The sequence below is a fragment of the Hakea prostrata genome, chromosome 4 (genome assembly GCF_041222555.1).
Source record: "Hakea prostrata isolate BN-2017 chromosome 4, UWA_Hpros_2, whole genome shotgun sequence".
Lineage (NCBI taxonomy): Eukaryota > Viridiplantae > Streptophyta > Magnoliopsida > Proteales > Proteaceae > Hakea > Hakea prostrata.
The window spans coordinates 13,691,032-13,705,641 of NC_142603.1; the positions used below are offsets into that span (position 1 = coordinate 13,691,032).

Sequence of the window (14,610 nt, forward strand, 5' to 3'; positions counted from 1 at the left end):
TGGCTAATAGGAGGATCTCCACTGAGGGAAGTGAATACCTCACTAAAATCAGGGCATGTGGGGTATTGGCCCTTGATTCACTCAAATCCTATAACCTCAACACTCATTGTTTGAAGTAGCACATTGGCCCGACTTGTAGCATTTGTGTGGCGGAGGTGTATATTAACCCGGCTTAATGCATCAGCAGCAGTATTTTCAACACCAGGTCGATGGTTGAGTACAAAGGTGTACTCTTGTAGAAATTCAACCCACTTGGCATGCCTCTGATTTAGCTTCTTTTGGGCACTCAAGTATTTTAGGGCCTGGTGATCAGAATATAACACAAATTCTTGCAGTAAAAGATAATGGTGCCAATAGCGCAAGGCTTGGACAACCGCATAGAACTCTTTGTCATAAGTGGAATAGCGTTGCTTGGCTTCGTTAAGCTTCTCACTAAAGTATGCAACATGATGTCCTTCTTGACTAAGAACACCACCTATCCCAATGCCATATGCATCACAATTAACTTCGAAGACTTTAGAGAAGTCTGGAAGGCGCAGGACTGGAGCCTTCGTCATTAACTTCTTAATCTCTTTAAAAGCCTTCTCAGCACTTTTAGTCCATTGAAACTCCTTCTTTTTCATGCAATCTGTGATAGGAGACATAATGGTACTAAACCGGTAGATAAACCTCCTATAAAAGGTGGCTAAGCCATGGAAGCTTCGCACCTCATGGATGTTAGTCGGTTCTGGCCACTCAACAATGGCTCTCACTTTCTCAGGATCAGCAGACACTCCCTGGGCTGACACAATAAATCCTAAGAAAATGACTTGATCACTCATGAATGTGCACTTCTTGAGATTGGCATACAACTTTTCTCGTTGAAGCACTTGGAAAACTTGACACAAGTGATCTAAGTGGGAAGACGGGGTTTTACTATAGATGAGGATGTCATCAAAGTAAACCACTAAAAATTTGCCATTGAATGGTTGTAGCACCTGATTCATGATTCTCATAAACGTGCTAGGTGCGTTAGTTAAGCCAAAAGGCATAACTAACCATTCAAAGAGGCCATCCTTTGTTTTAAAGGCCGTCTTCCATTCATCCCCAGATCTAACCCTAATTTGGTGGTACCCGCTCTTCAGATCAATCTTGGAAAAGATTAATGAACCAGCCATCATATCTAGCATGTCATCAAGCCTAGGTATGGGAAACTTATACTTAATGGTGATCTTATTAATGGCTCGACTATCTACACACATACGCCAAGTACCATCCTTCTTTGGCGTGAGTAGGGCGGGTACTGCACAAGGGCTAAAACTCTCCCTAATGAATCCCTTTTGAAGCAATTCATCTACTTGCCGCTTCACTCAGCGTGTTCTTTGGGATTCATGCGATAATGGGGCAAGTTTGGCAATGAGGACCCCGGGACTAAATCAATTACATGTTGGACATCACGCATAGGTGGTAATTCGTTTGGTAGGTCCTCGGGAAACGAGTGCCGAAACTCCTCTAATAAAGGTTGCACTTTTCTTGGAACATTAACAAATTTGTCTGATGTGTGATGTGTATCTGGATTACTTTGCGAGGCAACTAGAGCATAAACAACTCCCGACTCTTTACACTCAACTTCAAATTCTTGCTGATTTAGTATGCCAAGTGTTTTAGAACAAGTTTGTTTGATAGTACTGCCTTTATGCTCCACAACCTTAAGCTCTTTTGGGGCGTTAGGGGTCAGTCGGATCTTTTTCCCTTTATATTCAAATATACAAATGTTAGATTTCCCATAGGTAGTGACATCCCTATCATATAACCATGGTCTCCCTAAAATGATGTGAGCAACATCCATCTCTAGGACATCACACCACACTCTATCCTCATAACCAGCAAAATGTAGGGGAACTAAACACCTAAGGGTTACAGGGATAGTAGACTGATCGACCCAAGCAACCTTGTATGGTTTGGGGTGAGCCTCTGGTTTGAGCCCCATTCTGAATACAACACTTTGAGCAACTACATTCATGCAGCTACCACTATCCATGGCGACTCGGCAATTCTTACCTTGATGGCAAGTGTAGGTAATAAAAATATTAGTCCGTCGCCAATCATCAGTATCTTTGGGTTGTGATACCATACAACACACAACTCCAAGCTTAGACCCATATACCATATCAAGATCCTCATCAGATATGTCCTCGTCTGATCTATGGTCTTCATACTCAGGCTCTTGATCATCATCCTGATCTAAATCCACATGGTCTTGCCCTCCAACAAAAAGGTTTCTGTTGGGGCATTCCCTAGCAACATGTCCAAATCCTTGGCATTTGAAACACTGGAGCTGGCCAGCTTTCATGGGGGGAATTCCCAAAATGCCTTTACCTTTGTTATCAATTGGGTGTTGTGGATTAACAGGGGGTCCTTGGAAATTGGTAGTGTTAGGGGTAGACCTTCGAAAACTAGATTCTCCAGGCTGAAAACTCTTCTTTTGAGGAAAAGTCTTCATGGACGTCTCAAGTTCTAGAGCAATTCTAAAGGCTTGAGGGACATCTCGCACTAAGTGGGGTGCAAGTCGTGACCGGATATCGGAGTTAAGTCCAGCAATAAATCTAGAAAGTGTCTGCTCAACATCCTCACGAGTACGGCTTCTAATCTTAAGTTCATTGAATTTGGCAATGTACTCAGTCACAGTTAATTTCCCTTGCTTTAGGGTGTTCATTTCATTCAACAGGTTCAGCCTATAGGTGATAGGTAAGAACTCCCTTTTAAGCCTTTCTTGCATCTCAACCCCAAGTGGTCAGTGGCTCAAGTCCTAGATTGTTCTCTTGGTACTCTAATTCTGTCAAAAAATCTTGGGCAGCCCCGGTAAGCTTAATCTTAGCAAACCAAAAGCGAACCTCATCCGACATACTATAAAAATCAAAGTACCTATCCATTTGTCTAATCCAATCTAGTAAGACTTTTGCATCTATTTGGCCATCATAAGATGGGGCCTCTACCTTGACTATCCTCCTAATATCGAACCCTCTATCATGGGTGTCAAGAGCATTTTCATCCTCATAGGTTGTATGATGCATAGGACCAAGAAGTCCACGTGCTCCACGACCTCTACCTCTACCTCTTCCAAACAGACTCTAGGCCCAGCCCATAAAGACTCAAACATGAAATCAAAATATTTCAATAGTAAACTACTACCCAACCCACTAAGACTAAGAAAAATAACATGACAAAAATCCTATGAGCAATGTTTCTCATCGAACCATAGGATCCTAGCAATTTAATAACCTCCGAACTCATCATCCATCCATATAGATGCTGTCGTGGGATGATCTCTACGTCGGCGTCGCCGGTAAACTCGAAACTGCTCACTGATGTCTTCATCAAACACCCACAACAAAATAACAAGAACGGTGAAGCCCCGAAGGTCAAAACTATGATAAAGAAGTTTGAACACCAAAAAAAATCCTCGACACAAACTCATGACTTGCAATAAACAAACCAAAATGATACATAGGCTAAACAGAAATGCACTAATCAATCTCCTACAGGTATGCAGGGGGTATTAGAAACAACAGTACCTGGTGTTAAGCTAAAAACTAAACCAAAAGAAAGAGAATTTTGGTCAACCTGCCCCTCACCCTTAAAGTGACTGTTTAGATATGGAAGAACAATAAGTACACTAATACCCGGAGGGCTACAAATACCAGAGAGATGCAGCAGCAAATATACTATATACAAGAACATTAGAAACTGTTGTAATGTGAGGAATTGCTGCTCAAAAGTATAATATTCACAAGACCCCAATAGGCCATTTATAGTTACAACCTAGTTAAGCCCTATACTAAGTAGGAAAAGGAAATATAAAACAAATAGAAATAAAACTCTAGACTTATTAGGAAACATAATCCTATTCTAATTAGAAAACCTCAGTCCATGTTTTCAACACTCCCCCTTAAGTTTGAGCATAGATATTTATCATGCCTAACTTGCTCATAATGTAATTGAATATCTTCGTGCTCAAGCTCTTTGTGAGCACATCAGCTCGTTGCTCGTTTGAAGTAACAAAGGTGATATGGATCAGCTCAGCCTCAACCTTCTTTTTGATGAAATGTCTGTCAATCTCCACATGCTTAGTCCTATCATTTTGTACTAGGTTATGAGCTATGCTGATTGCTGACTTACTGTTTGAGTAATAACTGTATAAGAACCTCCAAATCTGTCTCAACCTTTTGAAGCAACCCTTTAAGCCATAGTACCTCACAAATGCCTTGAGCAATCGCCCTAAACTCGGCCTCGGCACTGGACCGCGCAACCACAACCTGTTTCTTGCTTCTACAAGTCACAAGGTTACCTCCCACATATACACAATACCCAGAGGTAAACCTCCTATCATCTGGACATTCTGCCTAGTCTGCATCTGTATATGCCTCAATCTTCAAATGTCCATGAGCTGAAATTAAAATTCCTTTTCCTGGAGTAGTCTTCAAGTATCTCAAGATCCGATATATTGCATCCAAATGTGAGAAATAGGGATCATGCACATACTGGCTAACAAGACTAGCTGCAAATGTGATGTCAGGTCTAGTGTGAGATAAATAGATCAACTTTCCCACTAATTTTTGATACCTTATCTTGTCAACTAGTTCTCCTTCATTTGCCTTCAAGTGTAGGTTAGGCTCAATAGGAGTCTCAGCAGGTTTACATCCTAGCATTCCAATTTCCTCAAAAAGATCCAATGTATACTTCCTCTGGGATAGAGATACACCGCTAGTAGAATATGCCAACTCTAAACCAAGGAAATATCTTAGTTTTTCCATATCTTTGATCTCAAATTCAGTTCCCAAAAAAGTCTTTAATGCTGAATCGCATCCTCACTACTGCCTGTGATCACAATATCATCCACAAATACTAATATAGTAGTGTGGCAACCATCTCTTTTAATAAACAAAGTGTGGTCTGTATTGCTCTGCTTATAGCCATTAGATATCATTGTCTTATGGAACCTTCCAAACCACGCTCTTGGAGATTGCTTCAACCCATATAAAGCCATCTTTAACTTGCACACTTTCCTATAAGTCTCTGTAGTAGAATACCCAGGTGGTATATCCATATATAACTCTTCTTGGAGTTCTCCATGCAAAAATGCATTCTTCACATCTAATTGTTGTAAACTCCACCCTTTATTAATTGCATATGAAATAATAGTACGAACTGTGTTCATTTTGGCAACAGGGGCAAATGTCTCCTGGTAGTCAACGCCATAAGTTTGAGTGAAACCTTTGGCCACCAATCTTGCCTTGTACCTTTCAACAGTCTCATCTACCTTGTACTTGATCATAAACACCCATTTGCACCCAACAGTCTGCTTTCCTATGGGCAAAGTCACCAAGTCCCACGTTTTGTTTTTTTCCAGAGCTTGCATTTCCTCATCCATAGCTTTTTTTCCAGTTTGAGTGAGATAATGCCTCCTGCCAAGTGTTAGGAATAGAAGTAGAGGACAAAGAGGAAATAAAACTTTGAAATTCTGAAGATAGAGACTGATATGAAATATAATTGGAAATAGGATGTTTGGTGCAAGTTTGAGGCTGCTTTCATAATGCAATTGGTAAGTCTAAAGTAGGATTAGAAGAATGGTCAAAGACAGACTCACCTGGAGGAACGGATTGTTTTGGGCCAATAACCAAAGCTTTTAACTGGCTTGGTTCAGAAGGGGTCACTTGTTGTTTCTAGGATACCCGAAAAGAAAACAAACACGTGAATAACAACTTTAAAAAAAATTTCTACAGCACCTCTGTAGGATGAAAACAAAACCTTGCTTTGATACCATGTTGTAATGTGAGGAATTGCTCCTCAAAAGTATATTATTCACAAGACCCCAATAGGGTGTTTATAGTTACAACCTAGTTAAGCCCTATACTAAGTAGGAAAAAGAAATATAAAACAAATAGAAATAAAACTCTAGACTTATTAGGAAACATAATCCTATTCTAATTAGAATACCTCAGTCCATGTTTTCAACAGAAACCATCATCCTCTTAACACTCCCCCTCAAACTCCATATGGCATCAGTTCGCCAACAACATACTCATGTCAAGCTACCTTACTTTTGTAACAATGTCAATAACCTCATGACAGAAGGCTACATAGGAAAGAGAACTGATACCTAACATGTAGTTTTCTTACATGAAGTGACAATCAAACTCAATAACTTTCAAAAGCTCATAAAACAAAAGATTTGAAGTGATACGAATGGCGTTAGTAGTTAGTACTTTCAGAATAGAAAATTGTAAGCTCTAAAAAAAGAGACAGATTAGCCATAAAGCAAACAATTTCACAACTAGTTAATGACATTGAACAAAATTCAGGCTCAGCAGAGGACGTCGAAGGTGCATATTGTTTCTTACACTTCCAAGAGAGGAGGGACTCACGAAAAAAAATAAACACCAGCCTATAGTATAGTGCTGTGTCTAGAAAACCAGTTCAATAGGCAGAGCATTGACATGAAAGTATGATACTAACATGAAGAAGAGGAAGGGAATAACAACCCATGCAAGGGACACTTAAAAACTAATGGAAGCTGGAAATAATATACAAGAGACGAGAAGAGAGGAAGATAAAAAGAAGGCGTGAAACCTTAGTGAAGGGAGATGATTTCTCTCTCCCTTATCTGATTTACTAAAACCACATTACGAATTACATAAACCTTCTTTTAAAACTTTCTTTTTGGGGTTTCCCTCATCATACATCCAATAATTAAATCCTCTCACCAAGGTTGGGTTATTTACCCGCTTTAAAACCTTTTTATCTCCTAATGTGTTAATCTATTATCCTGAAACCTACCAGACAGAAGCTGATGTCCTTCAGCAGTATATGTATTATGCCGACCAGATAGACAGAAGCTGATGTCATTTAGAAGAGACTAAATTGTCATCTGGATGATAGTAGGGCCATCAAGATAAGCCTCTATGTCACCTAACACTTCAATGAGTTTCAAAAATTAATGACTTCATATCTTGGAACAGTTTCACTTTGTTTTTATTGTAAATTATAATCAAACTCAATAAACTCATATGGATATCTTGTTTCATTTGTTTAATCCAAGTTTAATTGTAGATAGAAGCTGATGTCCTTTAGCAGAGACTAGATTGTCATGTAGATGATAGTAGGGCCATCAACATAAGCATCTGTGATCAATGTGTTTCAAAAATTAATAAGACTTCATATCTTGGAACAGTTTCACTTTGTTTTTCTTGTAAATTATGATCAACCTCAATAAATTCATATGGCTATCTTGTTTATTTGTTTAATCCATATCCATTAAACTTAACAAATGACTAAGCATCCACAGTAAAGTACTAAGCCAGTGGAGCTCAATTGAACCTGTAATATATTCATAACAATTTCAAGTGCCCAGGTAATAAAAACCAATGTCTTGATTGAAATAACCTTGTTGCATCAAAGCCACCCATATAGCAATACTTTGACGCACTTATTCCACCATCAGGCCCCTACAAGTGAATGAAATATAAAATTTTATGATAACCTCATGATGCTTTCATATCAAAGAAAATGAAAGCTAGCAACCTGTGCCCGACGAAGCCCAAACTCAAGTAGCATTTTGGACTTCCCAGCAACAAATCGGTGTCTAGCAGCATTTGTAGTGACTAATGAAGCATAATTGATTAGGTTCACAAAAGGTGTCTCCAGAAGCTGAACCACCTGAAACATTTGATAGAAAACATCAGCATAATTTTATCATTTGAACAGTGTGATTAAATAAATTCCCCATGCATTGATTTATACAGCACGAAACGCTTCTTTGTCAATTAGTATAACTAACAACAAATAGTGTAGTCTCTCTGATAGCACTTACACCAATGGGTCCTTCAACTCTTAGTAAGGGTATTTTTGGGAAAACAACTGATCCCTCGTGAATAGCATACACTTCAACATCAGAACAGTCAATTCCCCTAAGATAATCGAAAAAACCATCCTATAGTGAAACAAAAAAAGAGATGGTTAACCACAGGTTGACAATAGCAATCACAAATTAAATGGCTAAGAGAATGCATCTCACAACATGATTTTCTACTATCAATAACTTCAGAATAAAGAGTTAGTCATGCATGTTCACGTAATACAACGGAAATGAGTCTGGTTTTAAAAAATGTGAATTGGTTTATAAATGTGCTTCAGTAGAAAAAGAACTAATCTATTTGGCAAATTTAGCCAGCAAGAAATCACTGGTTCATGAATATATTCCTGGGTGTACCAGTATGTTCACTCGTGAGGAAGAGTCACTTTCTAAAGTCTCATCACTGTTAGAAGTGGACTCATGCAGAATTAACTTCGAGAATTGGAGGAAATTTCTCTATTTTCATTAACTTCTGGAAAGAACAATCAGTTTACAAGTAACATCTTGATACATCTTTAAGTCCAATGCTTCTCAGCACCACTTCTAAAAAAATTGGGAGTAATGATTCCACATAGCTGTGATGACACTTGATGCAAACTGTATAGAGAATTTAAGGCTAACCAGAAATTCTTCAATATCAGCTTCTTAGATCGGCTGAAAAAAAAAAAAAAAAAAAAAAAACTCTGCTTGTGCAGAAGCCTTTGGCACTGGATTTTCCGTATTCACACTGTCAACTAAGTTGGAACAGCTGGAGGTTCCCTTGAAATTAATCTACCAAAATTTTGAAGATCAGAAACTTCGAATAGGAGAATACTCATGGTCCAGTGTTCTGGTGGGATCTGCAAGTGGTGTAATCATCTTGTTTCTGATTGGATAAAATTCTTCAAATCCAATTCCCCAGGAAATTTTATTTCCTATGATTGTAAGGTATTCAGAAAGATCCATATGCCAGATCATTGAAGATCAGTTCAGCAGTACCAATAGGAAATACACATTATTTTTTATTAGTCCTGATCCAGTAATTTGGTAGGGATTGCAAGTAATTATGTCATCATATTTTTGATTGGATAAAATTGTTTAGATCCAATTCCATGAAAATTTTATCTTGTTTGCACCTTGTATGTTATAATAATTCATACTTGTAAAAGTAAAATCTTGATTATCAACAAAAAGTGTCCTTTGTTTTCTTAAGTTGATTCCTATATACTGATGAAATTTTAACGAATAAAGCTAAATGGTTCAAAAGATCCAGCTAGGCTTAATTGATCAACCTATATGTTCAATTAATGGATGTCCCAATTCTGACTTCAAGATATATATAAATCCAAACTTTATAAACCTAATGTTTCACCTCACAATTAGAAGGCAATGACGAACGGACAAAGGAAAGTTCTTCCTCTGTAAGTTTGAAATTGGCAATGAGCCGAATGCATTCTTCTAGGCCAGCAAAGATGGTATATTCGCCTTCAAAGGGGTTCTTCCGGAAAAATAAATCAAACCTGAAATACATTCAAGATTAAGAGAACAATAAGAACTATCCGAACGGTCAAGATAAACAAATACCTAGATATTAGCTTTGACAGGAAACTGAGAAGCCAAGAAAGAAAAAAAAATCCAGCTATCAAAGCTCCAGCCTTGGTGCAATGGTAAGATTGCTCCAGCACGAGTCTGGAAACAGCATCTTCATGAAGCAAAGGTAAAGCTGCATGCATTATGACCCTGCCCAGACCCCCGCAGTAGAGAGAGCCATGTGCACTGGGTATTGAAAACAAAGTAGATAATATGCAATACAATAGGAACTTTTGTTCCTCCTCTCCCTAAAAGAAGGGTAAGAAATTATATTAGATAATTGCAAAAGGCAATCTCTAAATCTTTTGAAGAGAATGATTACCAAATAATTCAATCAAACACTTTTGATTATTTGTAGGTCAATAGTTCGAAATTATGTCTACATAAGAAAATGAAGGAAATAACTTCAGACGACAAACACAGAAGAATAGGTGCAAGTTAGAAATGCAGATGGCCACAATGTGCTTGAATATTGGAAAAACAGACATGACTTTTGTTTGCATTTGACTCATGAAGTTTTCATGAGGCTAACCCTGATCTGCTATCCAACCACAAATACCATCATTTACGAGAATATTTTTGGTATAGAAAGTCTCAAATTCAGGATCTTCTGCTGCCCTAAGTTTAATTGAACTACGGAAAGCTAGAAACTGACAGATGCAAAGTTCCACCAGGAACAGAAAAAAGAAGAACATGCTATTTTGGGATTAGTTCAGTTTTCCGGGTCAAACTGAACCTGTGGTGCAATATTGGTTCAAGTTGGACTTCTTTAATTTCCCAACGGGTTATACAGGATTGGTTTTTTTTGGTAGTCGTCAATTCTGTAAATCTGAAAATGAGTGACGAGTATGTCGAGGCACATACAAGATTAGGTGTTTGTTCTATTATCTTAAGTGTTTCTAGTTACTTTCCATTCTAAGAGTTGCAGTTGTAAATCCGTGGCCCACAAATGGGAGAGTTTCCTTCTCCTATGTTACCTTAAAGCTATATATACATAAAGTAGCGGTCAAAGCCAGCAACACCTTTTGGGTTATTAAGATTTGACGATTCAGTTCTTCCCTTCCATGGACATTGGTTCCTCTGAAACTCTATATACTGAAAAAACTTTCTGAGTTCTGTTTTGTAGTTTACATCAATACCCTGTTGGGCAAAGGTGGGCCTTGATGCTATGGTAAAGGTGATTCCCTTGTCACCAAGTGGTCATGGGTTCAAGCTGGAAACGGTCTCTTTGTGAAAGCAAAGGTGAGGCTGCGTACATTATGACCCTTCCTAGACCCGGTAGTGGAAGGAGCCTTGAGCACTGGACACACCCTCTTTGGTTTAGCCTTGCTGGAACTTCCCTACCGATTAAACTAATAACCTGTTTTCCTCATTGGTGCCTGATAATTGGCATTGTTTTAGACCTGTTACGAGTCAGAACTTCACCATCAAGACAAAACTCTAATTATCATGGCGTTTCCAAAGTTCCAGGTTGAGTCAAGTTCCTGATATCAAGCCAACTAACAATTTCAGAGACTACAGCTGATTGCAATTCGATGTTCTAAAGCTAAAGTGCTGCTTTGATCTCTGTTTCTACTGTTTAACTAGTAGGTAACCCTGGTTTTGGTTCTCCCTGCTATTTCTACAACCTATTTCTAATCCAAGTCTATGTCGAAAGGTTTCTTGTATCTGACATTCTATTCTCTGAAGTTTCCAAACATAAGAGGCTAATTCTGACTTCTATTGCTGCTATAGTATCAGGTTGATTTGAAGGGGGATCTCAGCAAAATGGTAAGGTTGCAGCCACAACCTGGTTGTTGTGGGTTAAAACATGGAAAAAGCCTCTCCACAGAAAATTGGGGTAAGACACAAGCACATATCCTCATCCACTGTGTACACCCTATTTTCTAGTATCATGTACCCCTCCATTAATTGAACCTTGAATCAAGGTTCTAAACATGCCTGACTTCTTGATCTTTCATTATTGGATTTTTCCCATATCTATGCTCCTATGTTCTCTATGGTTCTGAAATTTTGTTTCTAAATACTAATACCTCAGTTGATTATCAAATTCCTTAATACACTTGCAAGAAAGGAGCCTAAATTTTTTTTCCCACAAATAGATTTCACAGGGGAACAAGTTAAAATTTTCAAACACTTTGTACAAGTTCCTTCATAAGCTACCTATGTTGTATTATTGTGTTCCTCTAATAATCTGTATAGCCTTAACAGTTTTGAGATGAAATGAAGTGGGCTAGTATCTTCGTCAGTATGCACTATCTAGTAGATTATTTCTCTACAATTTGGGTTCCAAGATAGTCTCCAGAAACTTGTGCCTTTGCATTAAGTGTTTAGTCAGAATAGGTGTGCAGAATCCACAAACAAGCACCAGTGTACAAGACTACCCGATTGCGCCTGGAGAAATTTTATTTTGGGCATAGATGGATTCTACGGTTGTTGATCGCTTGTTTATGGGGTTAAACTTTTAATAGACTTAAATTATAAACCCATAACATGAATGAAATTGGCAAACAAGATTAGTAGTGAAGTTAGAGAGTTAGTGTTAAGATTATGATACTTATTAGCTAGATAGAGTTCTATTTGGAGTCTACAAAGTCAAGTTAGTGAACGAGTATTATAGGCATTCTTTCTTGATTTTAATTAAGAATTTTGAAAGATTCTGTACAAGTTTACACTTCCATCAATTTTTAATGATTTAAATAAATAACTTTCAGTTTTCTTAAAGTTTTGGTATTGTTGAACTGTATATAAGATTCTGTACAAGTTTACACTTCCATCAATTTTTAATGATTTAAATAAATAACTTTCAGTTTTCTTGAAGTTTTGGTATCGTTGAACTGTATATATGAGACTGGTTTTATTTCAGCTCTGGAAGTGTGTTTCTACTTTCTCCTTTTCTAGTATTGTTTGTTTCTGAGGTCAGGTGTGATCTTTTTTCTCTTTTCTTCTCTGTTCTTCTCATTCTCTAATTCTGATAAGTTGTTTGATTGAGGCATGCATGGTAGTGCCCTAGCTCCTCTATTTCTTTACTGATTCTCTTATATTTCTACATTTTGGATTTTAGTGTGGCTATATATCTGCTGAAACTGAATTTCTGCTTCCAAATCCGAGTTTCTATGGTCCAACTGAGTAATTCTAGATCAAAATATGAGAGCTGATCATCAATATCTAGCAAAGTAAGCAGACTGGATACCTAATAAATTTTTTTATCTGAATTTCAAGTTTTCTAGAGATTGAGAGATCTAGTTCAGCTCAGCATTCAACCATAATTCTAGTCAGATCTGCTGGTTGGATCTGTAGAGACTGAATTTGTCAAATTTTTTTTCTCTGTCAATCAATTATGCCCATAATCCTATTCTTATAAACTACAATAGAAATTTTGGTTGTTGTACTTTCTTTTGGATTCCTTTCTAGAACCTTGAACTATACTGTCAAGATGTTTTTGATAATCAGACAAATCACACACAAATCCCAAAAGGTCAGTTGATAGGATGTTATCATCATGTTAATTCCTTTGAAAGCTGGAGGGTTAAAGAATCATACAGTGATCATCCAACCAACCAACTACCAGAAAATATAATGAAAAGTATCATTTGTCATAGCTTGCTTCTCCTAATGATGTATATCCTGCCAGACTTCCACAAAATAAAGCTCCAAAAACAGAGAGTATGCATTGGCACTTGGCAGATGCCAAATTTGATTTCTCCTTTGTTTTTCGCTTTCCATTTCTGACAGAAACATGAAGTTTTATCACGACTCATTGAAAAGCATATACATAAGTTTGGTGAAAAGTGAAGCCAAAAAAACCAAATCGATAAATTCAAGCAGATGTGATGCTTTCCTCTGCCTCTTTATATTTAAATAGAAATGGAATTTAGATGAAGTTCTTTCAGAACTATTTTAGAAGGCTGAAGTAAGTGGACAGATAAGACAGGGTGATGTAATGAAGGATGCGAAAAGTGCGAAGAGACATCAAAGTGAAATCACGGATAAAGATGCTTCTCCTATTGAAGGAATGCGTGCGGATTTCCTTCTTCTGTTGACTTGACTGAATGCCAGTTAATTAACGGATCCTACATGATCTCTGACTAATCTAATTTGAAAATTCGACCAAGCAAAAGAGATGTTCCAATCGGGAAAACTCGAAGTGATACTTCGAAGTTCGAACTATCAATTTCAAGAAATTTAAATGGAAAAGGAAAAAGAAGAAGAAGAAAACGTTACGAATGAACTACTTGAGCAATGTATTATAGCATGATCAGGCATCATCAACAAAGAGAAATGATTAGAAACAGCTCAGAACAAAGAGAAAATGATCACGAAAAAAGGAGAATAAAAAAAAAAAACAGAATGCAATAATACGACAACATACACAGCTCGTTCTTGATTCTTGCCGGCTTTCCAGTAAGCATAAACCATTGTGAACTGATAGAGATCGGTAAGAAGAGGCGTAACCATTGGATTCGTCGGTCCACGGATAGTCGACTGCAATTTCTGTTCCTTGAATCCATTAGCTTCCGCTTCCATCTTCCTCCTGAGAAATCCCCCTCTCTCTCTTACGTCTTCTTCTTCTCCTTCTGTTAAAACGAAGGCGAAGTAGAGGAGAAGAGACGAAGAAGAGAAGTGGCGAAACAAGCGGAGGAGAGCCAAGCAGGTTTGTTGAAGGACTATATACAGTTGGAGTCTGCCCTGGAGGTGGAGCTGGAGCTGGAGGCTGGAGCTAGAAGAGATTGGTACAAGCCGTTAACCTCGAAAATGTCGGACAGTTTTTAGGAAATATTAGATTTGTCGTTAAAGAGGAGCCAAGAAGCCATAAAGGCGCACACACTACTGGACCAGATCTTAAAAGTTTTCCAGTTTCAATTGAGGTCAAAGACTCAAAGGGTGTGTAGCTAACGGCCCCGTCCATTTCAGTGGGTCCCATCCACCAAATGCAATTATAAACGCCTCTCTTCGATGCATCTGAAGTACATACATAGAATCTATAGATGGTAGGTCCCACATGATTAAATTCATATTCTTTCTGCGGATTGTCCACATGATTAGATTATTCATCTTCAGCGCCGCCCCTACCCTTCACGCTTCACTACGCGTGTCCGGGAAATTGCTTAAATGGCCAATAGAGGGATAGTAGGATGGTTAAGAACGTG

The 14,610-nt window shown here is 38.0% G+C and overlaps 1 protein-coding gene across 1 annotated transcript in view; it reads right to left on the reverse strand.

Annotated features, from left to right (window-relative positions):
• LOC149018050 (nicotinate phosphoribosyltransferase 1-like) overlaps window positions 1-14,268 on the reverse strand; it is a 33,913-nt gene extending 19,645 nt beyond the window's left edge. Inside the window, exons 1-5 of the mRNA XM_089152378.1 lie at window positions 13,833-14,268; window positions 9,243-9,390; window positions 7,850-7,969; window positions 7,561-7,695; window positions 7,423-7,484 (exon numbers count right to left, since the gene is read on the reverse strand). Coding sequence (XP_089008504.1) covers window positions 7,423-7,484; window positions 7,561-7,695; window positions 7,850-7,969; window positions 9,243-9,390; window positions 13,833-13,987 — 620 coding nt within the window. The 5' untranslated portion in view covers window positions 13,988-14,268. The remainder of the gene's footprint in view (window positions 1-7,422; window positions 7,485-7,560; window positions 7,696-7,849; window positions 7,970-9,242; window positions 9,391-13,832) is intronic.
• Between the last annotated feature and the right edge of the window lie 342 nt (window positions 14,269-14,610).